General features: G+C 36.9%; 1 protein-coding gene across 5 annotated transcripts in view; it reads right to left on the bottom strand.

Moving 5' to 3' along the window:
- KDM4C (lysine (K)-specific demethylase 4C) overlaps positions 1-20,873 on the bottom strand; it is a 443,327-nt gene that overhangs the window by 127,394 nt on the left and 295,060 nt on the right. For all 5 annotated transcript variants that reach the window (XM_011969889.1, XM_011969890.1, XM_011969891.1 and 2 more), the window contains exon 16: positions 199-254. In XM_011969889.1, the coding sequence (XP_011825279.1) occupies positions 199-254 (56 nt within the window). The remainder of the gene's footprint in view (positions 1-198; positions 255-20,873) is intronic.

Here is a 20,873-nt window from a genome sequence, read left to right as displayed (position 1 = left end):
ACTTGGACTACTCTTGCCCTGCCGAGATGACAGTGCTAACAGTAGAAGTCTCTGAAGCACAGAATTCCAACCTCAGATCTGAGCAGCAAAAGCTTTGAAACCACATGTATAATGAGAGGTAAAGCGAACTGTCATCCAAAGGTTCTAGAATGGAGAAAGAAAAACAATGAAATTCAACACAGTTAATGTATTACTTACTTATTGTTCTTCGTTTGCTTAAGAGCACCTCCTCTCAAATTGCAGAGACAGCATTCCTGGAGGGAAAAGAAAATACCACATGATGACCAGACCCACACAACAAAAGTCATTACCATTCATCTAAATATTCTCAGAAATCCTGATTTTTCATTCTAAAATTAAAACCATCAGGAATTACATGAAGGTCTATCTCTGAGAAGTTCAAAAAGAAAGATAGAGGAGGGGGGAATGGTAAAGGTATGCCCCTCAAATTTCAGGGTGTAAAATTCTCCCAGAGGGAACCATCATGAACCTGGTATCATTTTAAATTGACATTGTCATCAAAGGAAAGCTGTGACACAGAGAACCCAGCAGTCCAGAGAACCTAGTCCGCATACCTAGGTATGTGCAAGAATTCTAGAGCAGAGAATGCACACACACGGTGTAGCCTTGTGCTCTGGGAATTCACTCCGGGATACAGGGCGGCTAATGAATGCAGTGTGGGCAGGCTTTTTTCTAATACAAGAATAAGCAAGAGGCTATTTTTAAACGATACTCTTTTCACCAAAGTAACACTTGGGCCTCACTCTTTCTGTGGGCAAACAGTGTTAGAAAAAGTGTCCTGATCAACCCCAGCTATCCGGCCCAAGAAAACAGCATCAAGAAACGTTTTGTTTTATCCTTCCCACATAGGCTTATCCTCTCAGCATTCTTATGTGTCTTAGCTTAGAATGTAATTTTCCACTCCAAGATGACTCCAATTGCTACAAATACAGATCTTACTAGTTATTTCTCACTACACTCTCATGAAAAAGACCAGGATAAGGAGGACCAGAGAGCAGTGCACTGCCCTCTCATGACCTAAATTGTTTTTACATTAAATACCAAAGTAAAATTTTTAATTTCAAGCTTGTCCTCACAATTTTCTGCATTAATACATTTTTTTAATTGGAAGAAGTTATTTGGGGTTTTTTCCTCCAAACTTCATATACAAAACCTCTTTACCCTGTCCACTAAAGTGATGTTCCTTAACAAATTTTGACAATTTTGCCTAGCTTTACGAGGAATCCACCTAACTGATCTACCATTAATGAGGTGTGAAACTTCATAGCTTATACTTTTCTGAGGAAAACGATACAAAAACAACTGGAAAGAATCATGTATCTATGTAACTTTTGTTAGGCAGTAATAAATGCAAACAACCAGAAATGTCCAACAGGCTTGTGTGTCTGAAAAGTCTCTGTACATCTATATGAAAATTCCTGGATTCAGGGTAGTAAAAGATACATTGTGTGTATTGATTTGAATCCACTACAAACCCAGCTCGAGGAAATAACAACTCAATGAAGAATTTTCTCTATCCATACCACAAAGCCATATCCTAGAGGCCCTTGGAATAACTGGTTTTGATGAATCATACCAAGAAAGCAAAATTTCACAGTCCAAATACTGAAAATGAGAACTCTGGTAGTTCATTTCATAAGTTCTCAATTTTAGGTATTTTTCCAGTAATTTAACACACTTTCTACAAAGAAAGAGGGGGTGAGAAAGAAAATGAATGAATGAAAAAGGAAACAAAACTTGAGGTCAAGTGCTTTCATTGTATACATGAAGATGTTAGTTTCAAAGTGGGAACGCAGCAAAGAGTTGCAGACTGTGAAGCACTCAGGCTCTAAGAGAATTAGATGTCTAATTAATGAAACTAGTAGTGAGAAGAAGCCTAAAGGGACAAGTTAGGAAAGTTAAATACAGCGCAGCAGCATGGAAGCTGCTCAAAAGCACCTGATTAGGATCATTAACAGGTACACATGTTCTAGAGCACCAATCTAATAAGAGGAAAAAGTCCTCTAAAATACAACGTGTAGGCTCAAGATTTTAAATGGAGTTAAGATGCTCCACCATCACAAGAAGAAACTCATTCTTTCTAGCCTCCCCTCCAAGTCACAGAATCTAATAGACAATTCCAAGTCCTTGGTTCACCTGACCTCTTAGCACCATACAACACTGTTGATCCTTCCTGAAACATTTTCTCCCTGTGGTTTCCATGACCCTTACACTCCTCATTGTCCTCCTGTGCCTCTAGTTGACTCTCTGCTTCCTTTCACAGGCTTCTCTTTCACTATCCTCAAATGCTGGAATTTCTGTAATAGGCCCTATTACTTCTCTCTCCACACACGCCTGCTGAGCATCTGATCCACTACACCCTGATTCGGATCACTCTCTATAGGCCAATGGCTCACACCTTAATTCCCTGAGGTGTCTGGCTGACAGTGCCACAGGCATCTCAAACACACATGCAAAACTGAACTCTCTTCTTCTCAAGCCTGTACTTCCCCACTGTTTTCCATCACTGGTGCCTACTATCCATTCTAGCTCATATTGGAAGACATATTTTTCCTCTCATCTTTTAGATCCAATCAACTGAGTTCTGTCAATCCCACCTCCAAATCCACCCTGTTCTCTCCATCATCACTGCCATTCGCTGATAGCCCCAGTATCCTTCACAAGACCTAAACTATTGCAATAGCCACCCAGAGCTACTCTGAACCCCATGAGAGAAGGTTTTTAATGATTCTCAGTATTTAATATGGCCTCAGAGGGCTAGAATCATCAGGTCTTGGTCTTGGCCAGCTTCACTGTGTTTAGACACCTCAAGGACCTCCACGAGGTTCCTTCTGTCCTAAACACTTCAGAGCCAGCCTGTGCCACTCATCAATAAACTAAGCACATTCTTGACATCTCAACCTAAATGTTACTCCCTCAAACAAGAATCCCCAATCCCTTGGCTCAGGTACTTCTATCTCAGGCATTCCCACTGACACATTCACTGATACTCCCCTTTTATTAGCTTTATTACTCTTGCAACTATTTGTTGCATGCTATCTGCTGCCCTCACTAAACTGTAAACTCACTGAGTGCTATGAGAATATCTGTCAGGTTAATTGCTCTTACTCTATTATGATATCCAATAGAGAGTATACCCTTAATATGAGTTTGTTAAATAAATAACAAAACACGGCAAAACAGGGAAGAGTGAAAATCTTGAAAGTTAACAAAGGATTAATAAAATGCAAAGACCATTTTCACATACTGGGACTTTCTAAGGAAAGTATGCTGCAGGCTTTAGTGAGTTGACAAAGTTATTTTGCCATGATTTACTTGAGAAATCTTATTTCTTTGTAAAGAACAAAAATATTCATGGCCAGGTACACTCGTAAGTTATTTATATGGTATCACAGTTTCTGTTCTATTCTCCCAATTTTGAAAAAAAAAAAAGTAGGAAACAATGAAAGTCATGTCAAGTTACATCATTTGTTTGACTCAATGTCCCTCAGAGGGTCAAACTAGTTGATCTGGTAAAAACATAAAGATGCCAACCTATCCATTCATTAATTTGTAGTTTCATTATATACCTATGTTTAAAGCCCAGTAGAAAACATACCAGATGAGACAACCTTTAACCTTTCTTTCCTTTTTTAAATAGTACTTTACTGTAAGACAATTTTTAACCTTTCTTTCCTTTTTAAATAGTACTTTACTGTCAGAGAACAGAATTGATATCTCTAAAAATTAACAAGTTAACTCTCATTCAAAAAGCAGCCCGAGTTTTCTTAAGAATCTACAAAGCCTGACACTTGTAAAGGCACTACACAAAACAGAGTAATTGTACCTGTATCATTTTCCTTCAAATCTTTCAATGAAAGAAGTTAAGGAGAAGGTAGGAAAGTTCTAGAGTATCCATCAAGACACTGAGTTGTCATTAAACTTGATATCAAGAATAAAAATTAGAAGAACACAGACATGTATTGAAAGCCTAATGCATTCCAGGTACCATGCCAAAAATTTCATATACTTCACCTCCCTTCTTTAACACAAATTTATTAGGTAATTCATTATTTCACTTAATAAAGAAACTCAGATTCAAAAGATTAAGCGGTATTCCTAAAATCATCCAACCCAAAGGTTATCAAACTTTTTCTGTAAATGACTAGATATTTACTAGTTTAGACTTTGCACAACTATAGAGTAGTTGTAACCACTCAACTCTGCCACTGGAGGAAAATATTTAAACTACTGGTTGTGTCTATATGCCAACAACATTGTTAATTACAAAAATAGGCAGTGGGATAGATCAGGACAATGGGTTAAAGCTTTCCAAGACATGATTCAATCAGTAAGGAGAACAATTGAAATTCAAACTCATGTCTGCCTAATCCAAATGTCCATGCACCTTTTCTCTAGCATCTTCTGCCCCAAAGTATAAGGCAAGGCATAAGGTATCAAAGCAGAGTGCAAAAATAAACAAAAAACAATGCCTGCCCTGTGAAGCTCACAACTGACAAGAAGAAAGTTCTTGTATGTACTTAAACAAAACATGAAGATGATACCGGCAGAGGCGTTACCAAGTCTCCATGTGCTCATTTCCATAAATAATCAAGAACTTCTTTTCAAAACAATCCCTGCAAAAGAACCCATATCGTAAAAAATTGTGTTCCCGGCAGCATAGAACAATTTGTGTTCCTATTTGTTTCACTAATCTAGCTAATAAAACATCTCATTGGTATAACATCATTAAATTTTCCCTACTTTATCCTTCCAAGTAATGATACCATTTGAAACAAACCAACATTTTAGTTATGCTGTGCAATATAACCTCAGGCTAAATGAATCAAATTTAACTGAGAAGAAGAACAGTGAAACTGAACAGCCATACCATATCACAGTGTTTAATATAGAGCAGATAGCCAGGTTTAAATCAAAGTTCTGCCATTTATTACTCTTATGATTGTGATCAGTTACTCAACCTCTGTGCTTCAGATACTTTACCTATAGGGGAAAAAAATAGTACTTCTCTAAATTAGTTAATATATGGAAAACACTGCCTAAGCACGCACTAAATACAAAAGGTACAACAGTTAAACATGCACAAGATTAACTGGTTCTAGATAACGTAAGTATAACATTGTCAGTGCATAACCTCAGTGTAGCTGTTTAGTGGGAAACAAAAAATATGGATCTGTGATGAATAATCCTCTTGAGGTACAAAAAGCAAGAAACAGAACTGGAGAGAGAAGAAAATTCCAGGAACCCAACGTCCAGGCAACTGTGGTCTAAAAAGCAAAAGATATTCCATAGTTCTTAAAAGTTGCCAGCTCAACTCTGAAAGGCAGGCAGATCTTCAGAATCTCCACAGTGCCCAGATAACAGACTCTGCAGAAGGGAAAGTCCTAATCCCACCCTCAAAACACCTGAAATCTGAGTGGACTTAATCAAACTAAAGCTGCAGCAAAGCACATGCCCAGCTCAAACATAAATCAGATTGATTTCACCCCACTGTAGGAACCTAAGAGAAAAAGTAGCACACCCTTTCTGGAAATAATAATATTCATTTCAGTCATCATAGACAAAATGTCTAGCACACAATAAAAAAAGTACAAGATATACTAAAAAGCAAAAAAAATTATTTATGATCAAGATAGGAAATAATAAAATGTTGATTTCATTCGACAGATTTAGAAGCAAACTAGAATTGGCAGAGTAAAAGTTTAATGACTTAAGAGACAAATGAATAGGAAGTACAGTCATCCCTCAGTATCCAAGGGAGAGTTGTTCCAAGACCCCTCACAGATACCAAAATCCAGAGATGCTGAAGTCCCTTATATAAAATAGTTTAGTATCTGCATATAACCCATGCATATCCTCCTGTATACTTTAAATCATCTCTAGATTACTTATAATACTTAATACAATGTAAATAATATGTAAACTGTTGTTATACTGTATCAATGAGGGAATAATGACAAGGAAAAAAAAGGATGTACTTGTTCAATACAGACACAACCATTATAGGCCTAACTACATTTCTGATCCACAGTTGGTTGAATCCACGTATCCAACCATGGATACAGAGGGCCAAATGTATAGGATTGAAAGACAAAAGAGAGTTTTAAAAACCAACACAGATCTATGGGAAAAAAAAATAATCAATTTATGTATAATTGGAGTACTAAAAGGTCAAAAAAGAGAAAAGGGGTGATAATATTGGAAGAGATATTGACAGAAAAATTTCCACAACTGATAAAAGATATCAACCCACAGATTAAAAAATTGCAGCAAACTCTAAACAGATAAATATAAATAAAACACATCTGCCTACATAGTAATCAAAATTCTGGAAACCAAATAAAAAGAACATATCTTAAAATCAGAGGGGAAAAAAGTCACATTCAGTAAACAACTATATGAGTTACGCGTACCATCTAACCTGAAATTGTGAAGGCAAAAAGGCAATGGAACAATATCTATTAAATACTACAAGAAAAAGCTGCCAGCCTAAAATTCTACTTCCCAAGAAAACAACCTTTAAAAAATAAAGGCAAAACAGAAACACTCTCAGTGTGATAAAAATCTAACAGAATTTGTCCCCAGGATATCCACATGATAACAAATGCCAGAATAAAGTTCTTCAGAATGAGGAAAATGAAATCACGCATTACCGAGGATCAGCAGGAAGGAATGAAGAACTCCAAAAATACCTGAGTAGATATAAAATCATGTTTTAGTATCTTCAACATACACACACACACACACACACACACACACACACACACACACACACAGAGTGGGGTAGAGAGAGAGAGGCAGAGAGGCAGAGAGGAAGGGATGGAGGAAAAGAAAGAGGGAGGGAGGGAGGGAGGAAGGGAAAGGGAAAGAGAGAATGAACAAATTTCATTAAAAGACAAATGCTTAAAACAAAAATAATAACACTGTGGAGTATAGTACATGAAGAAGTAAAATGTAAGATAAGACCAAAAATCAAAGAGAAGTGCTAATGAAGTTATACTGTTTTAAGACTTTTACATTGTTCATGAAGTAGGATATTATTTGAAGGCAGAGTGTGCTCATTCAAAAATGCAAATTGTAATTTTTGGCAACCATTTATAACAAAGGCCTCTAAATATTTCCCAGTATTGAATTCTAAGAAACATAAGCTCACAATCAAAACTAAAAAAAACACAAGAAATACGGCTCTATCTGCAAAAAATAATAGTGGAATTAGATGCAAAATGATCTAAGCCACAAAATGTAAAATACATAGAGTAGACCCATGAACAATATTAGTTTGAACTGCATGGGGCCATTTACATATAGACTCTGCCAACCTGAGACAGCTAGGCCAACCCCTCCTCGTCTTCCTTTACAGCCTACTCAACATGAAGATAACAAGGATGAAGACCTTTATGATGATCCACTCTACTTAATGAATAGTAAATATATTTTATCTTCCTTATGATTTTCTTAATAACATTTTCTTTTCTCTAGCTTATGTTATTGTAAAAATACAGTATATAATAAATATAACATATAAACTGTGTGTTAATTGTGTTGTATCAATAACGCTTCCAGTAAAACAGTAAGCTATTAGTAGTTAGGTAGTGGGGGAGTCCAAAGTTATATGCAGATTTTCAACTGCATTCGGGTCAGCACCACTAATCCCCATGTTGGTCAAGAGTTAGCTGTATTTTAATAAGTTTTTAAAATAAACAAGTATATTAAAAATATTTTTAAAAGACTCTAAATGACAAATTACATTTCCAGAAGTCAACCAAATAAAATTCTAGGAACAAAAGAAAAACATTGAAATTAGAAATATACATAATATTTTGAACAGCAGGTTACTCCTAAGAACAGAATTAGAGACCAGAAAGACAGAGCTGAATAAATAACCAAAAACTCATACCAAAAACTATTCAATAACGGTATTCAAAATGTCCAGATCCAACTGAATACAGTATGTCTTTATGTGTATGTCCCTGACTCATAAAAATATATTCCAATTGGTTTACAGACCTAAACATAAAAACAGAACAGACCTATAAAAGTATTATAAGAAAATACAGGTAAATATACTGATGAAGTTAGGATAAATATGGTTCCTTAATAAGATATTTAAAAGACAAAAGATACATATCAAAATTTAAAAATCATAAAGAATAAAATACAACATAATTGACACAAAATAACATAAAAATATTCCCAATATAAATATCAAAAATTGTTTTCTGGAAATATTTTTTAAAGCCCACAGTTACAAAAAATATACAACAAATTCAATGACTCTTCATTGCCAGCCAGTAAGCACACGAAAAGAAAACCAATCTCAAGAACAAAGAAAACGAAAAAAGAAAAGAATGAGATCTACCCTTACATTTTAAAATCAGAATATATCTAGTTTGGGGGCATGTAAGTTGCTATGATGGTTTTGGAGAAGAATTTAATATTGTCCATTAAAATTTAAATGCACAGAAATAATGACTCAGCAGGTTGACTTCTTGTAATCTACCCTAAATATTTAAATCTATGGAGGACTATATAATGATTATAATTTCATTTCTGTTTATAATGGAGAAAATAGTTACCTCTGGTGGGAACTGGAATTATCAGAAGCCTAAATTTTATTTGTAATGTCCAAATTTTTATAATAAAGCTTGAAATTTCAAACAGTAATGACAACAACATGGTAAATCCATAACCACTGGGATACTAAGAATTAAAAAAAGGAGTATGAAGGAAAACACTAAGGCAAGTTAAATACATTGTGATACCATTTGGGTCCCTTACAGCAAGCCATAACACTAGATTGTAATACACAGAAAAGAGTTGAAAGGCCAACTGACAAAACAGCTTAAGTAGTTTTCTGTAAAAAATGAAATTTGAGATTTTGAAAGTGTTGGAAACGGTAGACTTTCCTGATAATATCTAGTTTCTTTGTATTAAAGAAAGCAAACTCACAGACACACACAAAAAGAAATTAAACCTTTTGACAAGAAATGTGCCATTTAAACTTAGTGTGACTGTGGGTATTTATATCATTTTTTTCTATTTTCTTTTAATTAGATGAAAATTTAAAACAGGCACCTGCAATCTCTTCTAGACTCTTTCAGTGTACTATAACTTCTTTCCAATCTAACCTATGGCGATATCAAAACTGTTCATCCTTACAGAACAAAATAAATAAAATCAAACAGTCTGCTCATTGCCAGCCTTGTTCTATGTTTAATGAGCATGCCTTTTCCAGGAACAATAACACCCAGTATAAAATGACTCACTATTACAAAGATTTGGATATACTGCTAGTCAGCCAATGTTCCCTAAAACAAAACAAAAAATATATATACTAAAATGCCTGTTATAACATGATTACTCTATAAGGCAGCTGTTATTTCTGTCTCCAAAGAACAGCATTTAAAAAGCCATTCTGCTGTATATTTTTTTCCTCAGGGTAGCTAAAAGATGAATGAAAAAATATAAAATCTGATCATATTCTGAACAGTTTTGTACTTTTCCTGATGAGGTCCCTTTTGCTCACCTAACACCACTGACAAAATCCCCTTTTAACAATGCCAGGTATTTTTAAAGTTTGGTTTCATAAAAAATCACCACTGAGATGAACAGTTAGTACAGCAATTCATAACATGGAATGATTTCTTTATGGCTCAGTTATTAAACCATGGAAAAGAGTATTATCATCAAAATGCTGACACAACATTAACAATGGTGAGAACGGCATTGTTATAATATGGCTATCACAGTTGTTCATTATTTGCAGCCAAGGGAAATCATGTTCCAATGTCTCTTCTATAAAACATCAGTTAAAGAAATGCCAATACCAACATTCTCAAGCTGTGTTGTAGGAAGCTCTCATTTTAGCTAGCATATCCATAAGTGCCACTAAAGCCAATTTTCAGTGTCGTAGAAAAATAATTAGATTGAAGTACCCCCACAAACACACCCTCATTTATCTGACATGTTCATAACAGAAACGCAAAACCATATAATAGGGTTGTCTGAGCTGGGAAAACAAAAAGTAATTAATCACATTAGCAGAAAACCTGTGCTGATCAGCAAGACATGGGAGAACCATTTCTGGATATGTGGCTCATTATCAGGGCTGGAGAGAGGACAGGCTCTCTCATCGAAGGAGAGAGCTGGTATGAGTTCTGAGTGATTATAAAATTGAACGACAAGTGTCCTGCAGTACCTTTCAAATGGAAATTCCATAAATTTGGAAATCCAAAATTCACCTCTAATGAATTCTGTACTAGCAAATAAGTTCTCTCACTTAGTGAAAACATTCATTCATTAATTCAACAAATATTAATCACCACGATGTGCTCTAGACCCTGAGCAACAGCAGTGAATGACAAAGATCCTGCCCTCACAGTTGACCTATATAACGGGTGGTGCAGACAAATCTTTTAAGTGAAGTAGGCTTGTATTCGAACCAACTGAAAATACTGAGAAAGTTATAATACACAAATTGAATTTTCATTCAGTATTTTTTGCATTCTAGAAATTTAGTTTTTCTTCATCTAATTTACAACACTAACCAAGTAAACTTACTACATTTTATCTATTTAAATATCATCAGACAACAATTTATAGAAGAACAGAAAATCATGTTCTGTTTGTTTCAAAATATATTTTTTTTCTGGATTTATCCTCCTAATGGCATTGCTTACAATGGTATGAAAATTAATTTGAGGTGTTCAGAGCACCGCTCTGGTAGCTATGTTACAAGCCAGACACGTATTCAGTGGCAAGAAGCATGAATAATTTAAGACTGGTCAGAAGTACTCTACATGGAGCTTACTACATTTACATAATAGTATTTCCAGGATCCTGAGCAAAGTACTCTAAGATGAACACACATCTTAACTTTGTTAACATTATACAACATTTGGTTTTCAAATAAAAACCCAGCTGGCTTATTCTTTCTTTCCAGCATGACCACTGACAACAAACAGCAAAGTACCTGACTTCAAATACCTAGAAATAAATTTAATCAAGAAGGTGAAAGCCCCCTATAAGAGAAACTACAAAAAAATGAAGAAAGAAACTGAAGGGGATACCAATAAATGGGAAAACATCCCAAGCTCATGGATTGGAAGAATTAACATTGTTACAACGACAGTATTACCCAAGGCAATCTACAGATTCAATGCAATCTCTATGAAAACACCAATGACACTCTTCACAGAAATAGAAAAAAATAACCCTAACATTTGTATGGAACCACAAATGACCCCAAATAGCCAAAGCAGTCTTAAGCAAATATCAAAGCTAGAGGCATCATACTACCAGACATCAAAATATACTACAAAGCTGCAGTAACCCACAACAGCATGGAACTGGCATAAAAACAGACGCATACATCAAGGGAAAAGAATAGAGAGCCCAGAAATTAACCCACATATCTACAGTCATATGATTGTTGACAAAGGTGCCATGAACACTCATTAGGGAATTGACAGTCTCTTCAATGAATAGTGTTGGAATAATTGGATATCCATATGCAGAAGAATGAAACTAGACTCCCACCTCTCACCCTATACAAAATCAACTTAAAATGAATCAAAGACCTAACCTAAGATCCAAAACAATCAAACTATGAGAAGAAAACATAAGGGAAACACTTCAGGACATTGGTCTGGGAAATGATTTTATGGATAAAATCTCAAAAGCAAAAGCAACAAAAGCAAAAATAAACAAATGGGATATATCAAACTAAAAAGCTTCTACATAGCAAAGGAAACAATAGAGTGAAAGGAAAAACTACAGAATCGGAAAAAATATTTGCAAACTACTCATCTGAAAAAGAGGATTAATATCTGGAATACACAAGGAATTCAAACATCTCAATAGCAAAAAAAAACAAAAACTGATTTAAGAATGGGCAAATAGCCAGGCACGGTGGCCCATGCCTATAATCCTAGCACTTTGAGAGGCCAAGGCGGGCGGATCACTTGACCCCAAGAGTTCAAGACCAGCCGGGGCAACATGGCAAAACCTCATCTCTACTAAAAATACAAAAACTTAGCTGGGTGTGGTAGCATGTGCCTGTAGTCCCAGCTACTGGGGAAGCAAAGGTGGGAGGATCACATGAGCTCAGGAAGTCGAGAATACAGTGAGCTGAGAGAGCACCAGTGAACTCCAGCCTGGGCTGTGGAAGTGAGACCCTGTCTCAAAAACAAACAAACAAAAACAAAGAAACAAAGAACGGGCAAATGATCTGAACATACACTTCACAAAACACATACAAATGGAAAACGAATATACAAAGAAAAGGGTAAACATCACCAGGGAAATGTAAATCAAAACCGGAATGAGTTATCCTTTCACCCCAGTTAGAATGTGTATTATTAAAATGACAAAAAGTAACAAATACTGGTGAGGACATGGAAAAAAGGGAACTCTTATCACTGCTGGTGGCAATGTAAACTAGTAAAGCCACCATGGAGAACAGTATGAAGCTTCTTCAAAAAACTACAAATAGAACTACCATATGATATAGCAATACCACTACTGGGAATTTATCCAAAGGAAAAGAAATCATTATATTAAAGAGACATATATGCCCCCTCTATGTTTACTGTAGCACTGTTGAAAATAGCTAAGATATGGAATCAACCTAGGTATCCAACGAGAGATGAATAAAGAAGATGTGGCATATATACACCATGGAATACTATTCAGCCATAAAAAGAATGAAATCCTGTCATTTGCAACGACATGGAAGGAACTGGAAGACATTAAGTGAAATAAGCCAGGAACAGAAAATTAAACACTGCATATTCTCACTCATATGTGGATGCTGAAACAAGTTGATCCCCTAGAAATAAAAAGTAAAACAAGATACTAGAGGCTGAGAGGAATTGGGAAAGATGTGTTAAAAGATAAAAAATTAGAGCTAGATAGGACTAAGTTCTATATTTCTGTGTTCTGTACCACTGTAGGATGACTATAGCTAACAATAATATACAATTTCAAACAGCTAGAAGGAGGTATTGTATGTTCCCAACGTCAAGAAATGATAAATGTTTGAGATGATGGATATGTTAATTGCCCTGATCACTATACATTGTATGTACTGAAACACCACTGTGTTTCCCATGAATATGTACAATTATGTCAATTTAAAAAACAATTTTTTTAAAAAAGCAACAATCATTGAGAGCTGACGCTCCACCACCAAAAAAAAAAAAAAAAAAGTACATGATTTCTTCATCATGTCACTCAATTAATTTTTGCCACTCAAGAGAAATGCCTGCACTGCAGTTTTTCCACACTCTTCCTGGGGATCTCTCTCCTCATTGCAAAAGAGATGTGCCTCGTAGCCCAGTGACCTCCAGGCATGCACAGCCTGGGGTGTAGTACAGCATGTTAGGCTCCCTATAATGTCACTCATTATTCTTCTTGACTTTACTTGTGCTCTCTAGTTGAAGCACTAAAGATTAATGAGGCATTTGTTCTCAATCAAGAAGCTATGAATACAGTTCCACTTACAGAAAGCTATCTAGACTTCTTTTTATTTCTCTCCATTACAGAGCAGAGGTAGGGGGTGTTATTGAGCAAAAAAAAAAGAGGAAAGAACAGAGAAAAATGATTTGTGACTTTTTATCCACTAAGCACTTCCCTAACGGGACGGCTTCCACATCATAGCTATGCTGTCAGGATAACTGATATCCTCTTTATGTGCTCTTCTGTTAAAGTGAAATAATTATTACCAGCATGGCCTTTGCAGGCCAAGGTTTAAGTCTGCAGCTATTCAGAATAATTTGCCACCTCAGGAGGCAAGAGGTAATTTTGAAGCCAAATATATTACCTCAAATGAGAGAGTAGAGTCCTGTCCAGTGGTTTAAGAGACACCACAATGGGGAAGAATAAGATAGCAAAAGCAACCACTTGGCTACCCGCCCAATGGTGAATGTCCTGCCTTTGACAAGAACTGGGCCTTTCTTTTTCCACTAGTTTTACTTTGTATAAAGATCAAAGTCAGCCTTGCAGGCTGACAGCATCTCTTCACCTGGTCTTGACAGTATCCCGTGGAATCTAAAAAAAAAAAAAAAAAAAATCCAGCATAAAACAGATCAGAGGGAACAGCGATGCCACCATGACCTCTCAAGGCCATAAGCCAATCTGATCTCAAAATCAATCGCTCTGATCTACAAAGCCACTTCAGAGCTCTTCAGAAAAGAAAAATGTCAACTCTATTGTCAGTGGGAAACTGAATTCAAGACATTATCCAGTTCTGGGAAAAGTCCTCTAGGCAGAACCTAGAGTACATATGAAAAGGAAAAGAACCTGCTCATCCAACCAATAAAGCTAATTATACTACATTAAACAGAAAACCAGTAACACTAAAAGTTGGTGCTGGCTTTATTTTCAATGTAAACAAACAAAAACTAGTCAAAAAAAATTGTTCAGGATTAGGTCAGTAGTTTGGCCTTCTTTCCCTCCAAAAACAAAAGCTGAGCAGAGGAGGCAAGGCCTGGGAATGAGATGGCCCGGCATCCTGGCTCTCGTAGCACACACGAGGGTGATCCTGGGCAAAGGAATCACAACTCTAAAACCCTCTGGTTCGTTAGTTGTAAAACAAGGCTTCTGAGATAGACGAAGAATTCCTTAGCCTTTATCAGTGTCACGTTCCATGGAAATAAAGAAAAGTCTATCCCTGCGAGTTATATTAGCCTACATGAAAATCCATAGTTATTCTGAATACATAGGTCCAAAGTCCGAAAATGAAACTACTTTCTCTAAAACAGAAGATTCCAAGAGACAAATGTTTGGTAATTTCTAACATCAATTATCAGCATCATTATTTTTATTTGGGAGGTTGGACAGGGGTAATAAACGTTGTGTTCTGGAATAAAAGTAACATAATCCTCAACCATACAAATTTTCTTAAAGTCTAATAATCTCTACCCTAAGCAAACTCTTGCTTTAGACAGGACAGAAAGCTGCCTTCAGATTCAACTGAGTGGAGTTAGGGTTGCTTCTTACGAGATGTGCCTCCATCTACAGGAATTAGGCTCAATTTCTGGAGTCAGTTTCAAACAGTGGTGGGAGTCAGAGATTCTACCTAACATTCTTTCACCACCTGCCTAATATCATGGAAAAGTAAACAGAGAGTCACAGGGGTTGCAGCTTCATGGTTCTCAAAGATGTCAAGAGTTGCCAGTTTTCTAAGACATGAATTATCTTTACCTGAGACTTAAGGTTGGAAATTAGACTAAGGTATACTCCAAAGTTCCAGAGGTCTGATAAATATTTTTTAACAAGTCACTTAGAATCTCTAGCTAACAAAATTTAGCAATACTAGGGGGTGGGATTTATGAAGACCACTACACCTCAGATAGTTCTGGAAGTTAATTCTATAACTATGATTTATGCAGATAAATGACTTCACTTTGGTTCAGAAGACAAAACAGCCATGTGCAGCACTGAAGGGCATTAGTAGCAACCATTACTTAATATGCAGATGCCACTTACTTATAAACAAGCAATATTTTTTATATATATACACACAAACCCATATATAAAATATTGGTGGCTGTTTATATATATATATATGTATATGTATGTGTATATATGTATATATAAACAGCCACCAAAATAGTTTCTTTAAAACACTCCAACTGTATATTCCATTCTTTGTAAGTGGAAAAGGAAAGCTAATCCCAAGTGATCATCAAGGTATAATTTGCTTATATCTAATTGTTACTACAACTTAAAAAAAAAAAACAGGCCAGGCGCAATGGCTCACGCCTGTAATCCCAGCACTTTGGGAGGCCAAGGCAGGCAGACCACCCAAGGTCAGGAGTTTGAGACCAGCCTGGCCAACCCAGTGAAACCCTGTCTCTACTAAAAATACAAAAATTACCTGAGCATGGGGGTGTGCACCTGTAATCCCAGCTACTTGGGAGGCTAAGACAAGAGAACCACTTGAACCCGGGAGGCAGAGGTTGCAATGAACCAAGATCACACCACTACGCTCCAGCCTGGGCAACTGAGCAACACTCCGTCTCAAAAAATAAACAAACAAGTAAAATAAAGGACACAATGAACACATGTAGGGACAAGTTGGAAACCCATTTCATGTTTGGGTTTTGATTTCTTAAAACCATTTTGGGAAAAAGAAAAAGAATGTTTGTTATATGTATATAACAAATACAACTTTATGATTCTGCAGAGTAAAATAAATACTTTTCACTAAATAATAAATGTGTATAATTACCTAGTTTATGCATTCCATTATATGGAATGAGAATTCTAACCTATAAAGTGCTCTCATATTTTTCATTACAAAATCTAGGTTTTGATAGCATGGCAATAGTCATCCCACACTATAATGGTATAATGGGTAGCTGCTTTTTTGTTGTACTATATTACTACAAAGCATAAATATTCGAATTCTCCGGAATTAAGTGTAAAGGTATATATTGAAATAAAATAGAATTTAAAATATAAAGTACATTGCATCAAAGCAGATAGGGTTACAGTAAGGCCTTAAAATAACTTTTTTATTAAACTTTATTTTTTCTAGCAACTTTAGGTTCATAGCATAATTGAAGGGTACAGAAACTTCCCAATTACCTCTTGCCCACACACACACATAGTTTCCATCATTACCAACATCCCCCACCAGAGTAGCACATTTGTTACAACTGATGAACCTACACTGACACATCATCACGCAGAACCCAGTTTACTTTAAGATTCACTCTTGGTGTTATACATTCTATGGGTTGGACAAAAGTATAATGACATATATTTACCATTATACTATCATACACAGCATTTTCATAGACGAATGATGTATAATGATGAAAATGTATAATGACATGTAATTAGTCATCTGGTCAGTATTTATCAGTGTCACATGTTATTCTTATATATTTCTCTTACCCATCACCCCTAGGTTAAAAAGTGCATAAGTAAATTTAGTTTTATTTAAGGTCCCTAATTTTTAAGACAAACTAATTAAAGCAAAATGGAAATACAAAGCAAGCCAGAATAAAAAAATTCTAGGGCCAAAAAGAACCTTGGCTGAAGATCTCTAACAAAGCCAAACCTTCTTATTATGTTACTTTTACATCTTCCTTCAATTTTGATTTTGTTATCTAGATCATAGGTATATTGGCTACTGTATTTACCCTGCCTAATCTTCAAGAATTCTTTCAGGTAACAAAAAAGCTCCCTAGAAGGACATAGCAGAAATGATACTTTATTTGGAGTTTTTCAAACTGGCAATAAACAATGACAGCATATGCTTAATGCTGCCATGCACAGAAGCCAGGCAACTCATGATGGTGAAAGTCATAAAACGGGGTTGGATGTTACATTCTGTGACTTTCTGTGATGTTATATTATCCATCTTCAAATGCAGTTTTCATTCATACTTGGGGCACTCTAACAAAATCCCACAGCCCTCAGTCCCCGAAAGGTCCCAGAAGAAACATTCAAACTTCCTGGAGAGAAACATCTACCAAATGCTATACTATCCCCCAAATTAAAAAAGAATCTTACACACATTCCTTTTTAATTTATTAATTTATTTTTATATTAATTTTATTTTTATATTTAATTACCTTTTAGAATTTTATAATTTAAATTCTTCAGAAGATCACATAGAAAATTCTCCTATTACTTATTAGCAATTACCTTTCAATACTCTACAGAAGATTAAGGACTTGGGTTATAATTTATTGGAACAAAGGTAAGTATTTAGGTTATCACCATATTCCAGGCATTTAACTAACATCCTCCTTCATAATTAAAAGTATATCCCTACACTAGGGTTCATGTATTTCAAAGAAATACTCAGCCTCAACAATTTTCACTGTAGGCAGAAAACAGAAAATGGGGGGGGGGAACCCAGAAAGAAAGCACTTCAAATTCTACATTTTTATGGTGAGCATATTAGCATTACATTTTAAATTAGCAATAGCCTACAGTAGAAACTGATGCACAGATTAGACACAAACTGTAGAAACTTAAGTCAAAAGTAATGAGAGGATTTTGGAGACAGGGCAGAACAAGATGGCCAAACAGAAGGCTCCACCAATTATCCCCTCCTGCAGGGACACCAAATTTAACAACTATCTATATAAAAAAAGTATCTTCGTAAGAACCAAAAATCAGGTGAGCACCCACAGTACCTGGTTTTTAACTTCCTATCACTGCAACAGGCACTGAAGAGAGTAGGAAAGACAGTCTTGAATCACCAACACCACCCCTCCGTTATCCCCTGGCAATGGTCACATGGCACAGGAGAGCACAGAAATTGTAAGACAATGCATTGAATTCAGTGCTGCCCAGTCACAACAGAAAGCAAACCCAGCTGAACTGACCTGATGCCTGCCCACAGAGGGAATATTAAACCAGCCCAAGCCAGAGGGAAATCACACCTCCCAGTGATCGAACTTCAGTTCCAGCAAGCCTCTCCACCATGGGCTAGAGTACTCTGGGGTGCTAAATAAACACGAAAAGGCAGTCTAGGCCACAAGGTCTGCAACTCCTAGGCGAGGACTGGGCTGGGCTCAGAGACGCTGGACATTCAACTTACTGAGACACTAATCGAGGCAGCTGAAGAAGTACTTATGTCACCTCTGACCTCAATTTCAGGCAGTAGAGCTCATGAAAAGAGATCCCTTCCTTCTGCTTGAGGAGAGGAGAAGAGAGAGTAAAAAGGATTTTGCCTTGCATCTTGGATACCAGCTCACCCACTATAGGACGGGGCACTGGTCAGAGTCATGAAGCCTCCACTGCAGGCCCTAGCTCCTGGACAACATTTCTAGACACATCCTTGGCCAGAAAGGAACTCAGTGCCTTGAGGCAACAGACCTCGTATTGACAAGACCCATCATGTGCTAACTAAAAAGCCCTTCAGACCTGAATAACCAGCAGTGATACCCAGGTGGTACTCCGTGAGCCCTGGGTGAGACTCTGAGACTTGCTAACTTTAGTTGAAAGTCAGCACATTCCTAGGCAATGGTGGCCACAGGGAGAGATTCTTTCTGACAAGAAAAGTATGGGGGAAAGTAAAGAGGACTTTCTCTTGCACCTTAGGTACCAGCTTGGCCACAGGAATTGGAGTACCAAGCAGGATCTTGGGGTCCTCAATTCCAGACCTTGGCTCTTAGACAGCATTTCTTTACCAGTCCTGGGCTAGCAGGAAGCCCAGTGTCCTAAAGGTTGAGTCCCAGGCTGGCACTATTCACCACAAACTGACTTAAAAGCCCTAGGGCCTTAACTGAACATTGGTGGTAGGCTGACAGTACTCCCGATGGGCCTGCAGTAGTGGTGGTCATGGGCTGAGGCTCCTCTGCCAGTAGAAATGGGAAAGAAAGATGGGAAGTACTGTGCCTTCTGGTTTGACTGCCAGCACAGCTGCAGGACAACAGAACACCAGGAAGACTTCTAAGGTTTTTCACTTCAGTCCCTGGCTCCTGGATGGTACTTCAGTACCCACCTAGGCCCAAAAGAACTCACCATCATGAAGGGCAGGACACAAGCCTAGCCAGCTTCACCATCTGCTGACTGTAGTGCCCCAGGGCCTTGAGCAAACCTAGTACCTGGTAGCCAAGTAGTGGTTACAGTGGGCCAGCGTTAGGTGAGACCTAATGCTGTGCTTGCTTCAGTTCTGAACCGGCACAGTCCTAGAGGTGGTAGCCACAGGGAGTCCTCTGTCACCCTACCTACAGCTCCACATGGCTCAGAACAGAGAGACTCCATTTTTTGGAAAAAAGTAAGGGAAGAGAACAAAAGTCTCTGCCTAGTAATCCAGAAAATTCCTCTGGATTTTATCCAAGAACATGAAGACAGTACCTTTACGAGTCTGCAAGAACCATGGTGTTACTGAGCTCGGGGTGTCTGCTAATGCAGATACAGCTTAGATCACAATGCTCAAGTCCTTTCAAATACCTGGAAAGCCTTCCCAAGGAGAATGGGTACAAACTAGCCTAGGCTTGGAAGACTACAGTAAATACCTAACTCTTCAGTGCACAGACAGATGAACATCCATAAGCATCAAGACAATCCAGGAAAACATGATCTCACCAAGTAAACTAAATAAAGCCCCAGGGGCCAGTCCTGGAGAAACCCAGATATGTGACCTCTCAAAGAATTCAAACTAACTGTTCTGAGTAAACGCAAAGAAGTTCAACGTAACACAAGGAAGGAATTCAAAATTATATCAGATAAATTTAACAAAGAGACTGAAATAATTAAAAAGAATCAAGTAGAAATTCTGAGTTGAAAAATGCTACTGACATTGAAGAAAGCATCAAAGTTTTATAAGGACAGAAGTGATCAAGCAGAAGAAAGAACTAGTGAACTTGAAGACAGGTTATTTGAAAATACACAGTCAGAGGAGACAAAAGAAGAAAGAATAAAAACCAATGAAGCACACCTACAGGATCAAGAAAGCCTCAAAAGGGCAAATCTAAGAGTTACTGGCCTTAAAGCTGAGGCAGAAAAACAGATAAGGGTAGAAAGTTGGTCAAGAGGAATAATAACAGAGAACTTCCCAAACCTAGGAATGATATCAATGTCAAAGTACAAGAAGGTTACAGAATACCAAGCAGATCTAACCCAAAGAAGACTATCTCAAGGCTTTTAATAATCAAACTCCCAAAGGTCAAGGGGAAAAAAAGGATCCTAAAAGCAGCAAGAGAAAAGAAAAAAATAACATTCAATGGAGCTCCAAATATGTCCATCTGGCAGCAGATTTTTCAGTGAAAACCTAACAGTCCAGGAGAGAGTGTCATGACATATTTAAAGTGCTGGAAAAAAAAAAAAAAAACACTTATCCTAAAATAGTATAACTGGTGAAAATATCCTCCGAACGTGAA

This window comes from Mandrillus leucophaeus, unplaced genomic scaffold (assembly GCF_000951045.1).
Source record: "Mandrillus leucophaeus isolate KB7577 unplaced genomic scaffold, Mleu.le_1.0 Scaffold92, whole genome shotgun sequence".
Lineage (NCBI taxonomy): Eukaryota > Metazoa > Chordata > Mammalia > Primates > Cercopithecidae > Mandrillus > Mandrillus leucophaeus.
The sequence above is the reverse complement of the archived record's forward strand: the minus strand, read 5'-3'. Positions and strand labels throughout refer to the sequence as shown.